Below are 21,906 nucleotides of genomic sequence, written 5' to 3' on the forward strand. Positions count from 1 at the left end.
GCTGCAAAACCCACGTCCCACAGATACAAGACACGTGATGGTGTTTTCTGGAAAAGGCCCGGGGAATGGGTGGGTGAGCTGAAAAAAAAAAAATGGGGTGAGAGTCTTTCTCTGATTGCAATACCCTGTCAAGCGGGCTTCCCGCGATGGGTGCTGCATTCTGGTGTCAACTGAAAATCAGTGAGCGCCGGAAGGAAGAGAGTTATTTTATTCCATGGGAGTGTGTGTGGGAGTGCGCGCCCCACGGGGGACAGCATCTCCTGAGCTCTGAGAATACAGCTCCGAGTAGGCGGGAGGGGGAGTCAGGCTGTGTGCAAGTTTGCAACAGAGGGAGCAGGCAGGTCTGAACATCAAAGATCAGGTATCAAGTGAAGGAATTTAGCATTCTGTGTAAGGGAGGACGCAAGCTTCTGGGCTCACTGAATTCATTCCTCTCAAACGCACCTCTGCTGTCTGGAGCCAAGCCTGTTTCCTTGTTCACCTTAAATTGTGAAAGACATCACAGATGGCTGATTCTTGCATTTTCCCCAGCTCCTCAGCTCCTTAGCGACCACCGTGGGGTAGGGGGTGGCGTCTTCTGGATCACAGTTTTGGGAGCTCACATTCATATTTGTCCCTCGGACTGCAAGGATATTCAACCAGTCCATCCTAAAGGAAATCACTTCTGAATATTCACTGGAAGGACTGATGCTGAAGCTGAAACTCCAATCCTTTGGCCACCTGATGGAAAGAGCTGACTTACTGGAAAAGACCCTGATGCTGGGAAAGACTGAAAGTGGGAGGAGAAGGGGACGACAGAGGATGAGACGGTTGGATGGCATCACCGACTCGATGGACATGGGTTTGGGTGGACTCCGGGAGTTGGTGACGGACAGGGAGGCCTGGCGGGCTGCGGTCTGTGAGGCTGCAGAGTCAGACGCCAATTGGTGACTGACCAACATTCGCATGCGGAGGGGAGAAATCGCCGATGGCTGTGACACGTCTGGTTTATTTGACACGGCGGGAGGTATTTACACTTGACACTGGCTTGCTGTTTGTTCACTGATAAAGGTGACCTCTTTCCATTTCTACCTTTGTGGAGTTTTCTAGGGTGGGGAGACATTCTGCTAAATTAGACATCCTTGAGACCACACAGACACACACACACACACAGACTCCAGGTATATCTGATCAAGCTTGTTTACTGCATCCTACAGACACAGACAAGATAAAGTCAGTACCAGCCTGAAAAAAAAAAAAAAAAAAAAAAAAAAAAAAAAAACCCCACAGAGATATCAATACTCTAGACGTCTAGAAAGCTCCTGAACCTGAAGTCTAAGGGGATCAAACTGCTCCTGTCTCCACAAATAGCAGCCACCCGCTTACATTCTAACCATCATTCTCATGCACACGCTTTTTAAAAAATTTTCAGTATCAAAAAAGAAACAATCGTGTACATTCAACCTGGGACGCTTTGTTCCGCAGAGCACCTTTACATTCAAGTATCTCTCAGGAGCAAGCTCCTGAGTCACTAGTTAAACGGAACCCTGGTTTGTAAGATGCCTCGGTGATTGTAGAAGTTTTTTTTCCTCTCTCCAGGGCGGGAGGCAGGTCGCTGTTCGGTGTCAGTAAAACAGGTGTTCTGCACGTCGCCTGCTGGGTACGTGTGATGAGTGACAATTGATCCAGGACCCACTTGCGAGTGGGAATGTGGGAAGGACAGGAGTGGGCGGGTGGGCACGTGCAAAGCAGGGTGGTCTTGGTCATCTTCCCTTATGGTTTATGAGAGCCAGGTGACAGCAAGAACCAGCCAGACCAAGCGTCTGCCGCCTACAGGCAGTCCACCTTCAAGCCCTTGGATGTCAGCAAGAATGCGAAGCATGGGTTGAGGATGTCGGGGCGCTGGGTGACCTCCGACACGGGTTGGGGCGTTGGGGCACTGTGTGACCTTAGACGTCAGCATCCTTGGTTCCGGGGAGTCCCCTTCATCCTTGTTTTTTTTGGCCCCCAAGATGTTCTCCCAGGTCGTCAAGCATCACCGTAGAGTGGGATGTTGGCTTGTGAGTTTGCACCCCCTCATAACATCATGTAAGAGTTGTCGCTCATCACAAACGTGAAATCCCCAAGAGAGATCACCCCACGGCCCTGGGGCTGTTGGCCAGGGAGCTGGCCAGAGTCCCCGGCGGCCTCTTCCTCCCCCGTCTGCGGGTACAGCGGGCTCGCCATCACCACGGTCTTGGGCGTCTCGGCCTCGGCCGGCTGGACCACCACGGCGTCCTCGGGGGCGCACTCCAGCTCCCCGTCTTCCATTTTGTTCAAGGGGGCCACGTTCTGCGTGTCCTTGATCCACTCCTGCAAGGAGGAAAGGTCGCGGCTCACTTTACAAAGCGTGAAATAAAGCCGTTTGCGCCAACACGGGTGGACGTAAAGGGCGTCATACTCAATGAAGTAAGTCAGAGGAGAAATATCACATGATATCCCTTTCCTGTGGCATCTAAGGAGAAATGATACACAGAAACTTACTGGCGAAACAGAAAGAGACTCAAAGTCGTGGAAAACGAACGTACGGTTGCTGGGGTAAGGGAATTTGGGAAGGTCATGGACACATGGCTGAATTTCACATGGAGAACCAGCAAGGAGCTGCTGGCCAGCTCAGGGACCTCTGCTCAATGTCACGTGGCAGCCGGGATGGGAGGGGAGTCTGGGGGAGAAGGGATACATGTACATGGATGGCTGAGTCCACTTGCAGTTCACACTGTTAATCATCTACACCCCAGCACAAAACATTTTTGGTGTTAAAAAAAAATTAAAATTAAATAAAAGTTACTGTGGCTCAGACTCTATGTCATAAAGCCCTGCCTTCGGAGCTGGTGCATCTTCACACACGTCCCCCAGCGGGGACACTTTCCCCGGGTCTGGTGTCTAGCGTCTCGGTCCGGAATCCTGTGGTTTTCGCACCTGCCTTTTGTCACCAGCCTCACAGCGCCGGCCTGTGGTCACTCCAGACACACGAGGGCGCCTAAACGTCTTTTCAGAAACCCAGATCCGTTCTCCACCCCCAGGGATGCTGTCTGAGATGGGCGTGACGACGGACGTGTCAGAAGGAGGACCCCCCGCCAGCAGGTCCGAGGGGGCGGACGCTGAATTTCTAACCGGTGACCCAAGATTTCCTGAGGTTGGGCGCTCCATGGGACGGCCCTCCCCAAGGGGACTCCTCGCTCCCTTCTACATCCCTCCCGGCTCCTTCCTCTAGCCTCAATTTTGGGGAAAGAAGTGAGATTCCCTGTCCTAAATTCTGTTGTATAGCCCTTTCCCCTCCCTTGAGGGGACCGGGACGCCAGTCCCCAGCACGCCCCTTTAACGTCCAGAGGATACTGACCTGAAGGCAGGTGAGTATGGAGGGTCTCAGCGCGTGTTCTCTGCTCTCCACTTACCCTCCCTAAAACTGGTACTAATTGATGCCGCTCTGGGAAAGTAAATGTGCGTTTGGAAGTCACCGGGTCCCTTCCAACTCCAGAGACAGCGCTTATCATCTGAGAGAGCTTGAGTCTGCATAAGATCTTACGAAACACAACCCTCATTTCTGATGCATTTCCTAGTCACCTCCTCACGTCTCACCTGCCCCTCACAGGGCCCCAACCCTTTTTCCTTTAGCTAATCTCTTCCGAACACTCTATCATCCTTTGTGAAAATGGCAAATCGGCCCCAAGGTCTCACTACTTCCTGGGGGTGTTCACGTCTCCCTCTTTAATCTTTCTGGTCTGTTTAATTTGCAGGACCCCAGGGACAGAACGTAAGAGGGTAGAAGAAAAAAAAATTGTTTTCTTTTTTTCGTTTCATCTCCTACACCTAATTAGTTTTACAATTCACTTTGCCCCCCTAGGAAACTGAATGGACTTCCCAGGTGGCGCTAGAGGTACACACACACACACACACACACACACACACACACACACACACACAAAGCGCCTGCCAATGCAAAGGACCTAAGAGACATGGGTTCAATCCCTGAGTTGGGAAGATCCCCTGGAGAAGGAAACGGCAACCCACTCTAGTATCCTTGCCTGGAGAATCCCATGGACAGAGGAGCCTCAGGGGCTGCAGTCGATGTGGTCGCAAAGAGTTGGATACAACTGAAGCAAGTGAGCAAGAAAAAAAACCAAAAAATAAAAAAGAAAGAAGCTGAACACGGCACTCTCTTTCCAAAATAATGATAGACCCATGGGCTACCCCCTAGAACCTGGGAACAGGACCTAATTTGGAAACAAGGTCTCTGCCGAGGTGATGGAGGGAAGGGTCTGAGATGAGGCCCTCCTGGACGGGGCTGGCCCTAAACCCAGGGACAGGGTCCTTATAAGACTCAGAAGAGGAGAGACACGTGGAGACGAAGGCAGAGACGGGAGGGAGGCGGCCACCAGCCCAGGGACGGACTCCCGGAGCCCCCAGAAGCTGGGAGAGGCGGGGAGGACCCTCCCCTGGAGCCTCTGCAAGGAGCCCAGCCCAGGGACAGATGCCCGGAGCCCCCAGAAGCTGGGAGAGGCGGGGAGGACCCTCCCCTGGAGCCTCTGCAGGGAGCCCAGCCCAGGGACGGACGCCCGGAGCCCCCAGAAGCTGGAAGAGGCGGGAGGACCCTCCCCTGGAGCCTCTGCAGGGAGCCCAGCCCTGAGGCACCCTGACCTCAGGCGTGTGGCCCCCGGGACCCGGGCAAGGATGACTGTGTGATGGTTTGCACCCCAGGTTTGTGGCAGCCCCAAGGAATGCACGGCGCTCTGATCCCGGCGTCCTATAAAATCCACGCCTGGTGACGCGGGGAGCCGGACCCCACCTCGCTCTGTCCTCCCCAGTTCCTCTTCGCCCACCCACACCCCCCCCCACACCCGTAAGCGCTTATCACAGGAACGAAGTTAACGACCACAAACGTTGAAAAGCGGAAACGCAGGTTTCGCTGTCGGCCCCCTGCAGTGGGAACAGACTAAGAAGGGGACCTCCTGATAAGATCAGAAGGCCAGGAGGCTGGAAAATCCCATGGTCCTGGGGCAGAGGGGACACCCAGCTGAGACTAATTTCAAGAGAAGCCGCCCGCCCTCGGAGACTCTGGGATCCACTTTCTCTGACCGAGAAAGAGAAAAACAGCAAAACCGCTGCTTTCAGATTCGAAGAGGCTTGCAGGCGTTTAAAGAGGAATAAAAGCCATGTGTCGGGGTGTTGTTTTTTTTTTTTTTTTCATTAATAGTGTATCAGCCCCAATGTTTATTGCAATTCTGTTTACAATGGCCCAGACACAGATGCGACCTGAGTGTCCGACACAGCAATGAGCACACATTTCCTCCTCCAGGGGGATCTTCTCGATCCAGGCATCCATCCCAGGCCTCCCGCTTTGCAGGTGAATTCTTTACCATCTGAGCCACCGGGAAAGCCCCTGATAAAGGACATGTGGAGTGTATATATACACACCCTGGACTGTTGCTTACTCATAGAAAGGATGAAATGCCACTTGTGGCAACAGACATGGATCTAGAGATTCTCATGCTCAGTGAAGTCAGTCACACAGAGGAGAACTGTCATATGACATCCCTTATACACAGAATCTAAAGAGAAATGATACGAGTGGGCTTATAGACAAAACAGAAGCAGGCTCACAGGCCCAGAGAATGAATTTATGGTTGCTAGAAGGGAAGGATGGGGGAAGGGATAGTCAGGGAGTCTGGGATGGACATGGACACACTGCTGTGTTTAACATGGAGAACCAGCAAGGACCTGCTGGCCAGCATGGGGAACTCTGCTCAATACTCTGTAATAACCTGATGGTCACCAGGGGGAAGGATGGGGGAAGGATAGTCAGGGAGTCTGGGATGGACATGGACACACGGCTGTGTTTAACATGGAGAACCAGCAAGGACCTGCTGGCCAGCACGGGGAACTCTGCTCAATACTCTGTAATAACCTGATGGTTCCCAGGGGGAAGGATGGGGGAAGGGATAGTCAGGGAGTCTGGGATGGACATGGACACACTGCTGTGTTTAACATGGAGAACCAGCAAGGACCTGCTGGACAGCACAGGGAACTCTGCTCAATACTCTGTAATAACCTGATGGTCACCAGGGGGAAGGATGGGGGAAGGGATAGTCAGGGAGTCTGGGATGGACATGGACACACTGCTGTGTTTACCATGGAGAACCAGCAAGGACCTGCTGGCCAGCTCAGGGAACTCTGCTCAATACTCTGTAATAACCTGATGGTCACCAGGGGGAAGGATGAGGGAAGGGATAGTCAGGGAGTCTGGGATGGACATGGACACACGGCTGTGTTTAACATGGAGAACCAGCAAGGACCTGCTGGACAGCACAGGGAACTCTGCTCAATACTCTGTAATAACCTGATGGTCACCAGGGGGAAGGATGGGGGAAGGGATAGTCAGGGAGTCTGGGATGGACATGGACACACTGCTGTGTTTACCATGGAGAACCAGCAAGGACCTGCTGGACAGCACGGGGAACTCTGCTCAATACTCTGTAATAACCTGATGGTCACCAGGGGGAAGGATGGGGAAGGATAGTCAGGGAGTCTGGGATGGACATGGACACACGGCTGTGTTTACCATGGAGAACCAGCAAGGACCTGCTGGCCAGCACGGGGAACTCTGCTCAGTATCACGTGGCAGCTTGGATGGGAGGGCAGTTTGGGGGAGAAGGGATACATGTGTATGTGTGGCTGAGTCCCTTTGCTGTCCAGCTGAAGCTGTTATTGATAGGCTATACCTCAATGCAAAATAAAAAGTCGATTTAAAAAAATACCTCTGAGCAGAAAAAATAAAATATTGCAGAGGGGTGACATTAGGGCCGCCCAGAGCGAGCTCGCACAAGGAGATGCTGCTTACCTGGAAGTTACCTTGGTGGGATTCAAAGAGCCCCAAGAAAGAGAACTTGGGATCAGGAACGCTGGGCATGAGGACCTTCTTAATCCTGAAACGGACATGGACAGTCTGGTCAGATGGGCTGGCAGCCCCTGAGCCGGGCATCCGCGTGGAGGGACCCCCATCAGGGACCCAGGGCAGCTGCATCTGCATCTCGGGGACTCAGCACCTTGGTGGAACTGCGTCCGCTTGAGAAAAAGCAGAGCCAGGAGACTCTCTCTGCTCTCTCCCATCTGCCTGAAAGCAGAACATCAGTTTCCCTCCTGATTAAAAAAAAAAAAAAGCAATAATTCCATTCATAAAAGTGCACTCTCTCCTGTAGCAGGAAATGGAGAATGAGTCATATCACCAAGATGGTGTCAGGATGATTCCATTCAGACAACCTTCATCTCCTTGCAGTTGGTCTCACACATCTCTTAATCACGTCCCCACAATTTACGCCCATCCAGACTCCCTTTCCCCTTGTCTAGTGACTCCTCCACAGATTATTGCCCTTTGTTAAAATGCTATAAAAATCCCCAGAGGAACTGCCTGGTTAGGCGTTCACATGCTTTCTGTGAATGACTTATGCACTTTAAAATATTACACCAAAAAAGAATATATAGACATATTCTTCTGTTACTGTCTTTGGTTGGTCAGTTTAATTTGCCCCCTAGGAAGAGAAGCTAAGAGAGGTTCTCATCTGGTAGGATGCTAATCCGATGGGAGTGGGATCCTTATAATAAGAGGTCAGGACAGACGCACACACAGAGGGAGGAGCAGGTGAGGACTCGGAGGAGACGGCCAGCAGAGAGGCCTCAGGAGCAACCAGCCCTGCCCACACCAGGACCTCAGGCTCCAGCCTCCAGGACTGGAAGAAATAAATGTCTGTTGTTTGAGCCCCCAGAGTTTGGTCCTTCGTTATGGCAGCTCCAGGAAAATAATACAGTTGTTTAGACCACTCATTGTAACAGAAGTTTTCTTAAAGACAGGAGGAGTGGTTTTTTCCCCCCAAGAAGTGTATTCCTCAGATTCCCTTTGGGTTGATTTCAGTTTTGAATTAAAAACACCAGACCAAAACAAAACAACAACAAAAGCAAAAGAAAAATCAGACCTGTCACTAGTCAACACCCCTATCTGATTGCTTCATCTCCTCCCGACTTCCTCTGTTCCCAAACAGAGAATGATAAAGGTGGCATCTGTCTGAGCTGGTGAACGCGGGAAATCTAGACTGAAGAATTAACGGGCAATTTGCAAGAATTAAGAGAATTATCCCCATGCTGTATCCAACCATGATGGAATGTCCTTGAAACTGTCTAGCTCAGCCTGGCTCAGAGCCAGCGTGAGTGGTCCAGAGTGGCACTCCATCTTTTTCTACGCGTCACTCCTGTTGTTGCTATGGAAACGTCAACCTAAAGAAATAAAGATGGCGCCCACAGTCCTGGGCATCAGCCCCGTCAAACATCATCAACAATCAAATGCCTGGGCACAACTACACTTGAAGAAAGTTGGAAATGGCAGCAGTTAAGTTACTGCCTGGAAGGATAACAGAGTGAACTATTTGATATCATATTTTTGAAAGGCTTTCTATGGTTTCCAAGAATCATGTTTTGCTGTATCTGTAACTGGATTTACAAACCGGACAGGCTTTGCTTGTCCACTTCTCCTCACGTCACTCACCAAGTTGCCCAGTTTAATAAACATCCGTAAAAATTAAAAGATGTTCTACATGCTTGTCATTCTAACATGATAGGAGGACAGAGCTCAGTGGGGTGTGCATTTGAAGCAAGGCAACGACAATAAACTTGGACCAACTATTAAAAAGCAGAGACATCACTTTGCTGGCAAAGGTCCGTATAGTCAGAGCTATATTTTTTCCCAGTAAGTCATGTATAGATGTGAGAACTGGACAGAAAAGAAGGCTGAGTGCTGAAGAACAGATGCTTTCAAACTGTGGTGTTTGAGAAGACTCTTGAGAATCCTTGGACAGAAAGGATCAAGTCAATCCTAAAGGAAATCAGTCTTGAATGTTCATTGGAAGGACTGATGCTGAAGCTGAAACTCCAATACTTTGGTCACCTGATGTGGAGAGCTGACTCACTGGAAAAAACCCTGATGCTGGGAGGGATTGAGGGCAGGAGGAGAAGGGGATGACAGAGGATGAGATGACTGGATGGCATCACCGACTGGATGGACATGAGTTTGGGTGGACTCTGGGAGTTGGTGATGGACAGGGAGGCCTGGCGTGCTGCGGTCCATGGGGTCAGACACAACTTAGTGATGGAACAGCAATAACACTCATAGGAATGAACATTCCTGCATCTTATGGTCTTCACGAGAATATTTCTCAACAAGTTCTGCAGGTATCTCCACACCTTTGGCACTATTCATCTCTCCGATTTCTTGTCATATACCATATGCATCAGAGAGAAAGTGATGTCTAGCTAAATAACCACACCACACAATTATTTTTTTCTCCAGCTCACTACATATGGGAACCAAAGCCCGTGTGTCTGAGGATTCCGGCGGGGACATCCTTACCTGTGTAGTTTCCATAGAGACAGAAGCAGAAGGAAGACTGTCAGGAAGGAGACCATGCCAGCAATTAAAATAAATTTGGGGAAAAAGCTGTTTTCCCAGCACGAATCTAAAGGGAAACAGGATGAGGGCTGTTAGGCTTGCAACATGATACCGGATTGCGCGCTAATCCCCCTCCACTCTGTTTTTCTTTCCCTCCAGAATTGTCAGGGTCGGCAGATCTTGATTTTGGTGTGAAACAGCCTGGGAGGAGAGGTGGGTATGCTGGAAAGGCAAACGTCGGGGAGAAGGGAGCACAGACTCACCTTACTGCCAGCGGTGTCTGAGGGTATCAGGGCTTGATTTGGTCTGTCTATCCGCCCATCTGTCTATCTGTCCAGCTGTCTATCTATCTCTGTCTCTGTCCATCTGTCTGTCTATTCATCTGTCTGTCTCTCTACCTATCATCTACCTGTCTATCTATCCATCCATCTATCATCTATCTATCTGTCTACCTGGGACTTCCCCCACGGGCCCAGTGGTAAAGAATCCATCTGCCAGTGCAGGAGACACAAGAGACCTGAGTTTGGCCCCTTGATCAGAAAGATCCCCCTGGAGGAGGACGTGGCAACCCACTCCAGCCAGCATTCTTGCCTGGAAAATCCTGTGAATGGAGGAGCCTGGCGGGCTACAGTCCATGGGGTCACAGAGTCGGACACCACTGAAATGAATAAGCAGACATCCACCCATCCATCATCTCTCTATTACCTATCTGTTATCCATCTACTTGTCTATCACCTGTCATGCATCTTTATCCATCTATATACCTCATCTATCTGTCTCTGCCACCCATCTAGCATCAACTTATCTACATCTGCTTCCTAAGTCACTTCAGTCATGTCCAACTCTTTGCAAGCCCAGGGGCTATACAGTCCATGGAATTCTGTGAGCCAGGACACCGGAGTGGGTAGCCTTTTCCTTCTCCAGGGGAATCTTCCCAACCCAGGGATCTAACCCAGATCTCCCACATTGCAGGTGGATTCTTTACCAGCTGAGCCACCTCGGAAGCCCGACACCATTCATAAATAACACTTATCATTCTTGCTGGGTCCACAGAAATAAAAGTGAAGCTGAGTCCGATGACAACGGCCACAGGAGGAGGCATTGCTTCCACAGTCACCTCCGCAGAAGGCCTGGGGACCATCCACGTTTTCAGGCACCCCGCTCTGCCCTCCCTGCACGTAGCCTGCTGGCCTGTATCGCGCAGCGATGCTGCGTGACAAGCGTTACCTCGAAGCACACCCCTCTGTTGGTGCGTCACCTCTGACCAATCACTGGGGTACGTTTCTGAGCCGTAGGCAAACTCCAGAGCTTTCACCCTGGCCCGGAAGGAGTAACACTTCTCAGCATCCAGACCGTTGATGGTGACGTTGCAGGTTTCTGCCTCTGTGGACTGGAGCGGACAAAATGCACACGGTGACCCCTGGCTGACGCTTTACCCTGACGCATTCATCTTGTGCCAGAGATTTTGCAGCAGATTCCTGCTTTCAGGGCTTCCTTCTCCTGTTTCACTTCTCTCTGTTGTTTATCCTCAAAACAACAGCAAAAAAAAAAAAAAGAAAATGTGGAGACAGTTCTGCCCTTCCCTCCACAAAGGAAATAAATCCACCATAACAAATATGATGAAAGATGCTTTTGAAGGCTTTTTAAGGTCTTCCTTTTCACAAAAGTAATTAAAAAAAAAAAACAATGTATTTATTTATTTGGCTACATCAGATTTCAGTTGCAACGCATGGGATCTTCATTACAGAACACGGGCTCAGTCATTGCCTCCCAGGCTGAGTTTCCCTGACGCACATGGAATCCTGGGTTCCCGGATCAGGGATGGAACACACCCATGTGGCCTGCTTTGCAAGGCGGATTCCTAACCACGGGACCACCAAGGAAAGTGAAAAACAAAGTGTTAGCCACTCAGTCGTGCCCGACTCTCTGCGACCCCGTGGACTGCAGCCCTCCAGGCTCCTCTGTCTATGGGATTCTCCAGGCAAGAAAACTGGAGTGGGTTTGCCATGCCCGCCTCCAGGGGATCTTCCCGACGCAGGGATACAACCCGGGTGTCCTGCATTGCAGGCAGATCGTGCAGCATCTGAGCCAGTGGGGAAGCCCACAGTCACGTGAGCAAGTGCATAAAACAAGTCTGGATATCTGTGTCTCTCGGTCTCTCCATCCCGGGGGATGCCTACTCACCCCCGACCCGAGACGATGTCCCCTCACCTGCCATTCGGAGTCAAAGATGGTCTTGTGCTGGATTTCATACTGGAGATCGTTGTATCCCAGGTTGGAGCAGGTCACCGTCACGGCTTCCTCCTGCCACTGGAAATTCAGGTCGCCGGGGGATCTGGGTTTCACTTAGAACAAGAAAGAGCACAGTGACTAACAGCTCTGCAAAGACAAACATGGCCCATCTCTCAGCCCGCAGCGGTCCCTGGGCTTCGATTCACTCTCCTCTCCACCTGATCCCCATCCTTTCCCGAATACTTCATGAGACGTGAGGTTTCCTCGTCTTTAGCGCATGGACAGTCAGAAGGGTTAGCCAGCTCTCCAAGGACCCATGGGGGGGGGGGGGTCTCGTGAAAAGGAGCTCCCCCCGAAACGGGTCGAGAAAGTTTTCGGGATGTGTCATGAGACGAATTGTGTTCCCACCAGAAAAAGACCACCTTGAACTCCTGGCGCCTAGCCCCTCACGATCTCTGGAAAGACGATCATTATAGAGGTAAGCGTTTCAGACAAGATGAGGTTGTGGAGACTGTGAAATTGAACCACGTCAGTTAGACAGAGAGGCAAAAACATCCTATGACATCCGTTATGTGCAGAATCTAAAAAGACATGATACAAATGAATGTAGTTACAAAACAGAGAGAGACGGTCTTAGAGAACAAACTTATGGTCCCCAGGGGGAAGGATGGGGGAAGGGATAGTCAGGGAGTCTGGGATGGACATGGACACACGGCTGTGTTTAATGTGGAGAACCAGCAAGGACCTGCTGAATAGCACAGGGAACTCTGCTCAATACTCTCTAATAACCTGATGGTCACCAGGGGGAAGGATGGGGGAAGGGACAGTCAGGGAGTCTGGGATGGACATGGACACACTGCTGTGTTTAACATGGAGAACCAGCAAGGACCTGCTGGACAGCCCAGGGAACTCTGCTCAATACTCTGTAATAACCTGATGGTCACCAGGGGGAAGGATGGGGGAAGGGATAGTCAGGGAGTCTGGGTTGGACATGGACACACTGCTGTGTTTAACATGGAGAACCAGCAAGGACCTGCTGGACAGCTCAGGGACCTCTGCTCAATACTCTGTAATAACCTTATGGTTCCCAGGGGGAAGGATGGGGGAAGGGACAGTCAGGGAGTCTGGGATGGACATGGACACACGGCTGTATTTAACATGGAGAACCAGCAAGGGCCTGCTGGACAGCACAGGGAACTCTGCTCAATACTCTGTAATAACCTGATGGTCACCAGGGGGAAGGATGGGGGAAGGGATAGTCAGGGAGTCTGGCATGGACATGGACACACTGCTGTGTTTAACATGGAGAACCAGCAAGGACCTGCTGGACAGCACGGGGACCTCTGCTCAATACTCTGTAATAACCTGATGGTCACCAGGGGGAAGGATGGGGGAAGGATAGTCAGGGAGTCTGGGATGGACATGGACACACGGCTGTGTTTACCATGGAGAACCAGCAAGGACCTGCTGGACAGCACGGGGAACTCTGCTCAATACTCTGTAATAACCTTATGGTTCCCAGGGGGAAGGATGGGGGAAGGGACAGTCAGGGAGTCTGGGATGGACATGGACACACTGCTGTGTTTAACATGGAGAACCAGCAAGGACCTGCTGGGCAGCACGGGGAACTCTGCTCAATACTCTGTAATAACCTGATGGTTCCCAGGGGGAAGGATGGGGAAGGGATAGTCAGGGAGTCTGGGGTGGACATGGACACCCGGCTGTGTTTAACATGCAGAACCAGCAAGGACCTGCTGGACAGCACGGGGAACTCTGCTCAATACTCTGTGATAACCTTATGGTCACCAGGGGGAAGGATGGGGGAAGGGATAGTCAGGGAGTCTGGGATGGACGTGGACACACTGCTGTGTTTACCATGGAGAACCAGCAAGGACCTGCTGGACAGCACGGGGAACTCTGCTCAATACTCTGTAATAACCTGATGGTTCCCAGGGGGAAGGATGGGGGAAGGGACAGTCAGGGAGTCTGGGATGGACATGGACACACGGCTGTGTTTAGCATGGAGAACCAGCAAGGACCTGCTGGACAGCACAGGGAACTCTGCTCAATACTCTGTAATAACCTGATGGTCACCAGGGGGAAGGATGGGGGAAGGGACAGTCAGGGAGTCTGGGATGGACATGGACACACGGCTGTGTTTAACATGGAGAACCAGCAAGGACCTGCTGCCAGCCCAGGGAAGTCTGCTCAATGTCACGTGGCAGCCGGGATGGGAGGGCAGTTTGGGGGAGAATGGATACGTGTGTATGCATGCCTGGGTTCCTTTGCTGTCCACCTAAAACCATCACAACATTGTTAATCGGCTATGTTGTTGTTGTTTAGTCGGAAAGTCATGTGTGACTCTTTGCGATCCTGTGCACTGCAGCCTCCTCTGTCCGTGGGATTCTCCAGGCAAGAATACTGGAGTGGGTTGCCATTCCCTCCTCCAGGGGAATCTTCCCGACCCAAGGGCCGAACCTCTCATTGGATTCTAACATGGACCTCTGACATTCCAACCGTCAACAAAAAAGAAAGAGAGGACCATTGCGTCACAGAACTGTAGATCCAAGCAGGAACCTCTGGAGAGACTGCTTCACTCCATTTGTACGATGGCTCCTAACCCAAGATGCACAGTCAGCCTTCAAGGTACTTAATACGTACGGTAAGCGCTAATCTCTAGGCCCTTGGTGAGCAGAGGCTCTGTTCCATTCCGGATGGAAAAATACAGAGGTCCATCGCCTCGAACATCCAGGAGGCACCCGGCCCTGTAACCTTGTTGAAGGACGTAGCGGGAGCAGGGTCTGTATTCCTCCTTTGTCTTGAATCTGTAATTTTAAAAAGAGAATCACTCAGTCACGTAGCGCCCTTGGGAATACCGTCCTAGGGCTTCCCTGGCGGCTCAGTGGTAAGGATCCGCCTGCCGATGCAGGAGACTCGGGTTCGACCCCTCGGCCAGGAGGACCCCACGAGTCGCGGAGCAGCTAAGCCCGTGAACCGCAACGACGGACCCTAGGCTCTAGAGCCTGCAAGCTGCGAGTGGTGAGGCCCGTGCACCCTAGAGTGTGTGCTCCATGACAGGAGAAGGCCACCCACGACCTAGAAGGCCACCCAGCTAGAGACAAGACCACACAGCCCCAAAGCCCCAGCGCAGCCAAAGGTCATACACGCCAACAAAGTGAAAAATACACAGCATCTCGAGGGCCGTTCCTCTGTCCCGCGTCTCTGCCACGGACTCAGATCGGGTGCCAGGCCATCTGCCTGGATGACCTCCCCCCCCTTGCGACTACAGCAGGGCCTGTCAAAACAGAAAAGGGCCCCCCTCTCTCTCAAATGTTGATACTGCTTCGAGAGATCCCGTAGAGGTGGAACGGCGGCTCTGTAAACGGCATGCCTACCCGCTAACCCAGAACCTGGGAACAAGACCTTATTAAGAAGCGGGGTCTCTGCGGCTGTGATGGAGTGAAGGGTCTGAGGTGAGGGTCCTTCTGGATGGGGGTGGCCCTCAACCCAGGGACAGGGTCCTCATAAGACACAGAAGGGGAGAGACACGGACACAGAGGAGAAGCCAAGTGCAGACGGAGGCAGAGACGGGAGGGAGGCGGCCACCAGCCCAGGGACGGATGCCTGGAGCCCCAGAAGCTGGAAGAGGCGGGAAGGACCCTCCCCTGGAGCCTCTGCAGGGAGCCCAGCCCTGGGACCCCTTGACCTCAGACGTCTGGTTCTCAGGACTGGGGGAAGATACATTTTGTTTTTTCTGTTGTTCCAAATTACCCAGCTTGTTGTAGTTTGTTGAGACCATCTAGGATACTATTTACAGTATCAATAACAATCATTGCTGTCACGTATCAATATCATGAGCAATCGATAAATAGGGATCAATAAACAATTGACCTCCAGAGCAACCAAGCCCTTGATTCAAGGATGCACTTTTAATATGGATGTGCCGAAATGGGATAAACCGAAGCCTAGAGATGGGTTTACACTCCATCCTTAAGCCCTCAACCCCAATCTGTGATGAGATCAAGAATGATCTCCTGTATGACAGAACAAACAGCTGCTCAGGAAGAGAAATAAAAAATGAAATAAAATGAAGCTATCTGGGAGACCACTTACACCATCCGACACTTTTTTCTTTGCCCCGTGAGTCTTATTTTCCTAACAAGTTCATCTTAAAAATTTCCCTCTTCTGTTCGCCTTCCCGCCTATCTCGTGCTTTATCAGATGGCCACGACTCAAGCCCTGTCAGAACACCCCACTCTTTACAGAACTGAGACCAAATTCGTTGGAGGAAAACACCCTGCCTCCCACGTGGCCACTCAGGTCGTTGAGTCAGGCAAGGCAGAGTGCCCTGAGAAAGGGGGAAAGGGGTTTTTTTTGGAAGGCGGCCCCTGGTAAGCAGGGAATGAAGCTGAAGGTGACAGAGACGCAGGCAGAGGCAGATGCTGGGGCGTTGCAGAGGGCGCCGTGGGGTCAGACCGCCCTGCCTCTCCTGGGCGAATCCAGGCAGATTCGAGGGAGACTCACTCATCCCTCGGTTACAAGGTCTGGGAGCTGTGGTTGTGCTTGTGGCGATACTGGGAGGTTGAGGGCACACGCGAACAGTCACACTTGCACTTACGGTTCTTCACACCTTCACTTCCCGGCCGCCCCCCATCCGTGATGTCTTCCGAGCGGAAATGTTTTGGCCAAAGGCATGGTTTTCCAGGGAGGGACCCTTCCTTGCAGACGGACCTGACATTAATCCCAGTGCCGGCACTCACTTGTAAATGAACGTGAAGTTGATCCCAGCGTACGCATCTGTGTTCCACGTAATCTGCACAGTTTCGAAATTAAAGTTGATCACCTGAAGTTCCAATGCATTTCCTGTGCAGAAAAAAAAAAAAAAAGATAAGCAGAGAGGACTCTGAGGCGACGCTGGAAAGACTTTGAGATTTGTAAAATGATGTCAGCACTCGTAAGAATGACACAGTGCTTTAAAAAAAAAAAATGATGCATTTTTTTTAGCCCGGTATACCCAGAATGTTGGTCTTCCACGATGGCTTGGTGGGTTAAGAAGCCACCCGCAATGCAGACAGAAGTCACAGGAGACGTGGGTTCGATCCCTGGGCCGGGAAGATCCCCTGGAGGAGGAAGTGGCAACTGACTTCAGTGTTCTTGCCTGGAGAATCCCATGGATGGAGGAGCCTGGTGGGGCTACAGTCCATGGGTTCACAAAGAGTCAGACACGGCTAAGTCACTGAGCACGCGTGCAACCAGAATATCATCATTTCAACATGTTACCGATCATCATCATCATTCTATCATCAAGTTATTATCTGTCGACTCTCTGTATTGATGCATCTATCAATCAACTATCATCTGTGTCATCTATCTAGGTAACTTATCTATGTAACTATGTATAGCTATCTATCTAGCTGTCTATAATTATCAAGACATGTTACATTTTTACTATATGTCCAGAGTTGGTGTGTGTTTCCCAATTATAACACAAGAATGATACATTCTTCAAAGGGAGTATGGAAAACATTTTTTAATAACTGTAAAGGGGGCATCGCTTTCCAAACATGAGAATCGCTATGCTGTACATCTGTAACTTATATGAAAATGCGATGCATCGTCTGTGCGTGCGGGCACGAGTGCTCAGCCGTGTTCGACTCTTTGCGACGCTATGGAGTACAGCCCGCCGGGCTCCTCTGTCCGGGGGATTCTCCAGGCGAGAATCCTGGAGTCGGTCGCCGTGCCCTCCGCCAGGGGATCTTCCCCACCCAGAAACTGAACCCGAATTTTCTGTGGCTGCCGCTTTGCAGGCGGCGTCTTGACCGCTCAGCCACCGGGGAAGCTCATGCATCAGCTTTATGTCAACTAAAAAATCTGTGAAGCAATTATCCTTCTATTAAAAAAGAAACAATCTTTAAAAAAAAAAAAAAAAAAAAAGGGCTGAGTTGTGTGCTGAAAAGAGCTGAGTCATCTGGCGTGTGAATTAACACCCCAACCAAACTGTTAGCCAGAACAGCACCCCCTGCCCCCACCGCCCGCCCCCCCATCCACCTTTTTAGCCGAGTTTCATTTCCCCCAGATCCTCCTCACGTTTGACTGACAGTGGGGTTAGCAGGGAACCCCACGGAGATGGTCTTGAAAATGGAGCCTCCTATCTCATGGACCCAGACGGTTCTGAAAGGCCTGGGGGCTTTTGCAAACACGACTTTGGTTCTGGAACCTCTGTTATTTTTTTTAACTTTTTCTCAGAAAACCACCAAGGTCATGAGCAATCTGCAGGTGAACAAACGGACCCGCTGCGGGTCTCCGATAGGCAGACACGTCGTGTAAATACCAAGAATTCCCCGCCCTCCCTAGAGGTACAACCTGCTTCCCAGTTTGGAGAGCGTATAGAAAAACATGCACATGAACCAGAGGCATTAGTTCCAAGCGAGCTCGGGAGCTCAGACGGACTTTGAGCCCAGCCCCGCTGGGTATTTCCGGGGGAGTGTGAATAAGGTCATCCAGGGCTGGCAGGTCGTGGGGGGGACAGAATCGGTACTCATTGCATCGTTTCATGTAGAGTCCTGGGGTCTTTTTCCATCCCCGCAGGCTGGGGTGGTTCAAGCAGCCTTGGCTATTACTACAGATACCACACGGGTTTTTCATCTACACACGCTGCTGCTAAGCCGCTTTGGTCGGGTCCGACTCTGTGCGACCCCATAGACGGCAGCCCACCAGGCTCCGCCGTCCCTGGGATTCTCCAGGCAAGAACGCTGGAGTGGGTTGCCATGCCTGTCTCCATATCTATACATATATATAAAATCTCATCTCGCTAGCTTCCCAGGTGGCGCTAGTGGTAAAGAATCCACCTGCCAGTGCAGGAGACGTAAGAGATGTGGGTTTGATCTCGGGGTTGAGAACAAGATCCCCTGGGGGAAGGCGTGGCACCCGCTCCCAGTATCCTTGCCCGGAGAATCCCGCGGACAGAGGAGCCTGGCGGGCTACAGTCCACGGGGTCGCCAAGACTCGGACACGCCCGAGCGACTGAGCTCACACACACACACTGCTCACACACACTCCGGCTCCCGCCCGCACCACCTTCTTATTTCCAGAGCAGCTCATGCGCTCAAGGCCACAGCAGCAGAGACCCAGCAACGGCCAGAAGTAAATACAGAGATAAAATAAAAAATACAGCATCTTGAGGGTCGTTCCTGTGTCCCTCGTCTCTGCCACGGGCTCAGATTAGGTGCCAGGTCATCTGCCTCAATGACCTCCCTCCCCTTACGACTACAGCAAGGCCTGTCCAAACAGAAAAGGACCCCCCTCCCAAATGCTGGCACCCCTTGAATAGATCCTGTAGCGTTTGAACGGTGGCGCTCCAAATGGCATGCCTACCCCGCTAACCCGGAACCTGGGAACAGGACCTTATTAAGAAATGGGGTCTCTGCAGACGTGATGGAGTGAAGTGGCTGAGATGAAGGGTCCCTCCTGGATGGGGGTGGCCCTAAACCCAGGGACAGGGTCCTTATAAGACAGAGAAGAGGAGAAACACGGACACAGAGGAGAAGCCACGTGGAGACGGAGGCAGAGACGGGAGGGAGGCGGCCACCAGCCCAGGGACGGACGCCTGGAGCCCCCGGAAGCTTCAAGAGGTAGAAAGAGATGGAGCTCAGCCCTGGGACACCCTGACTTCAGACATCTGGTCTCCAGGGCTCGAGATGCATACGTTTTCCTTGCAAATTCAAGGGCATTTTTGGGAGGCAAAGGTGCCTCATCAAGAGCCCAGTAGCCTTGCCATCAACACATGATGGCCTCGGATGGAAATACTGGTAGTCCACTGCAGCCGTTAAGTCTGACTCTTGTTTAAAAATGGATCGATTAAGTGGAAATGGCCCCTGAGGTGTCTCTTGACACAACTCTGTGGCCTTGGGTGGGAAGAGGGGTTGCTTTATTAAGACCCCCGCCCGGGGAGTTCTTAGGGTCTCACACCTGTAATGACCTCAGGCAAACAAAGGCCATTCATAAAGTGAGTCTGCATTTCCCAGGAAGTTCCTACCAAGGTTCTGAGTGAGCCCAGCTTCACAGGGGGATGAGCCCTCCGCCCTTTCAAGATCTCTCCATATCCCCAAGTCCTCGAGAGGCAAACCTAGACAGCGTATTGAAAAGCAGAGACATCACTTTGCCGGCAAAGGTGAATCTAGTCAAAGCTAAGGTTTTTCCAGGGGTCATGTATGGATGTGAGAGTTGGACCATAAAGAAGGTTGAGCCCCGAAGAACCGATGCTTTTGAAGTGTGGTGTTGGAGAAGACGCTTGAGAGTCCCTTGGACTGCAAGGAGATCCAACCAGTCCATCCTAAAGGAAATCAGACCTGAATATTCATTGGAAGGACTGATGCTGAAGCTGAAACTCCAAACCTCTGGCCACCTGATGTGAAGAGCTGACTCATTGGAAAAAACCCTGATGCTGGGAAAGATTGAAGGCGGGAGGAGAAGGAGACGACAGAGGATGAGATGGTTGGATGGCATCACCAGCGCGATGGACGTGAGTCTGAGCAAGCTCCGGGAGTTGGTCATGGACAGGGAGGCCTGGCGTGCTGCAGTCCATGGGGTCACAAAGCATCGGACACGGCTGAGCGACTGAACAGCAGCAAAACCTTCCTATTGTATTTGTGCTTCAAGTGGTTCAGATTCCAGAGCTGGTCTAAACTGCACTTTTCCACCCAAACTCCAGGTGCAGGAGTGGCAGTCAGGAAGAAGCCACAACTCTCAAGGAGTCTGTGGCCATGGGCGCACCAATTTAGCCAGGTCCTCCCCCACTCACGCCTGTCGCTGGAAGACGGGAGGCCGGACCTGAACTTGTGAAGACAGGCTGTGGCCACCGCACGCAGCTTGGGAAATTACATGAGTGTAATTTCCGAGGGACAGGCCGGGGGACACCCCACGTCCAGGCTCCCTCCCTCTCCCCCCTGCTCTGCTGGAAGCACCGTTTCCCACCCCAGGGCTGTAGCCCAGAAGGACCCCAGGACCCGTCTGAACCAGCCGGGCAAGAGGCCGCCTCGGACAGGAGCGGTCCAGCGTGGGGTGATGCCCGCGGACAGTTCAGAAGAAGAACGTCAGGAACGTGCCATCGCCAGCTCCCACCTGGGCGTGAAAGTGGCAGTCACTCGGTCGCACCAACTCTCTGTGACCCCACGGACTGTAGCCCGCCAGGCTCCTCTGCCCATGGGGATTCTCCAGGCAAGCATGCTGGAGTGGGCTGTCATTCCCTTCTCCAGGGGATCTTCCCGACCCAGAGACCAAACCTGGGTCTCCTGCATTGGCAGGTGGGTCCTTTACTGCCTGAACCATCAGGGAAGCCCCACCACAGAAAGGTAAGTATTAATTTAAGCAAAAGGCTTGCACCTCTTTGCAGACAGGCAGCACAGTGCAACCACCCAGATTCTCAGTTTTGTAGACACGGGCTCCCGTATTTCATTTTTTTGCAGCTGAAACTAATCCTGAACTCAAGAAAAAGGGGGCTTTACAACAGGCAGACTCAGGTTTGAAGAGAATTCAGCCGTAACCAATCCTTTGAGACCCCATGGACTGCACCCCTTCAGGCTCCTCTGTCCATGGGGATGCTCCAGGCAAGAAGACTGGAGTGGGCTGCCATGTCCTCCTTCGGGGGCATCTTCCCAGCTCAGGGAGGGGGACATATGAAAGCTGTTGTCAGTTTCACAAAGAAAACCATGAGTTTGCAAAAGACATCGTAAAAAGAAAAAAAAAAAAAGAAGCAGAGATGTTGAAAGCAAGGGCATTTCACGCAGACAGGAGGCTACAGCTGCAAACAGCACTTACCCGGCTTGGTTTTCCCTGACGCGTTCGCGTGTCCCAGCAAGAAGACAGTGGCGGCCGCCCAGGGCAGAAAGACACGCCTCATGGTGGAAGCCGGAGGTGGAGGCAGCGAGCAGAAGGTCGACTCCTCCAAGGGGACTTCGGCTCATGACTAACGTACGAAGGTCACCCCTTTTTTTAAAAGGCGGAAAAGAAACTGGGGAAATGACTACAGGAAACAGTCATGCTTTTATTTTAAAAGATGACTCTGGTCAGAAAGGAAAAAAAAAAAATGCAGAATCATTTCTTCAGCCTCGCCGATCATTTGTGCAGCCCCGCCGGATACAACGGTCTAGAGAGGCTGATCTGATAATGGATCTTGTCCAGCCAGGGTTCTCAGCCTCTGGTGGGTCGTGAGAGTCCTGTGTTTG

At 51.7% G+C, this 21,906-nt stretch overlaps 1 protein-coding gene across 1 annotated transcript; it reads right to left on the minus strand.

Annotated features, from left to right (window-relative positions):
- Positions 1–1,022: 1,022 nt before the first annotated feature.
- On the minus strand, positions 1,023–21,620 carry CRLF2 (cytokine receptor like factor 2). The gene is made up of 8 exons (XM_065915846.1): positions 21,500–21,620; positions 16,444–16,546; positions 14,345–14,508; positions 11,663–11,796; positions 10,679–10,841; positions 9,413–9,518; positions 6,857–6,941; positions 1,023–2,331 (listed from the first exon to the last, which is right to left on the minus strand). The coding sequence occupies exons 1-8, from the start codon at positions 21,579–21,581 to the stop codon at positions 2,056–2,058; spliced, it is 1,113 nt and encodes a 370-aa protein (XP_065771918.1). The 5' UTR covers positions 21,582–21,620; the 3' UTR covers positions 1,023–2,055.
- Positions 21,621–21,906: the final 286 nt, after the last annotated feature.

This window comes from Muntiacus reevesi, chromosome X, assembly GCF_963930625.1.
Source record: "Muntiacus reevesi chromosome X, mMunRee1.1, whole genome shotgun sequence".
NCBI lineage: Eukaryota > Metazoa > Chordata > Mammalia > Artiodactyla > Cervidae > Muntiacus > Muntiacus reevesi.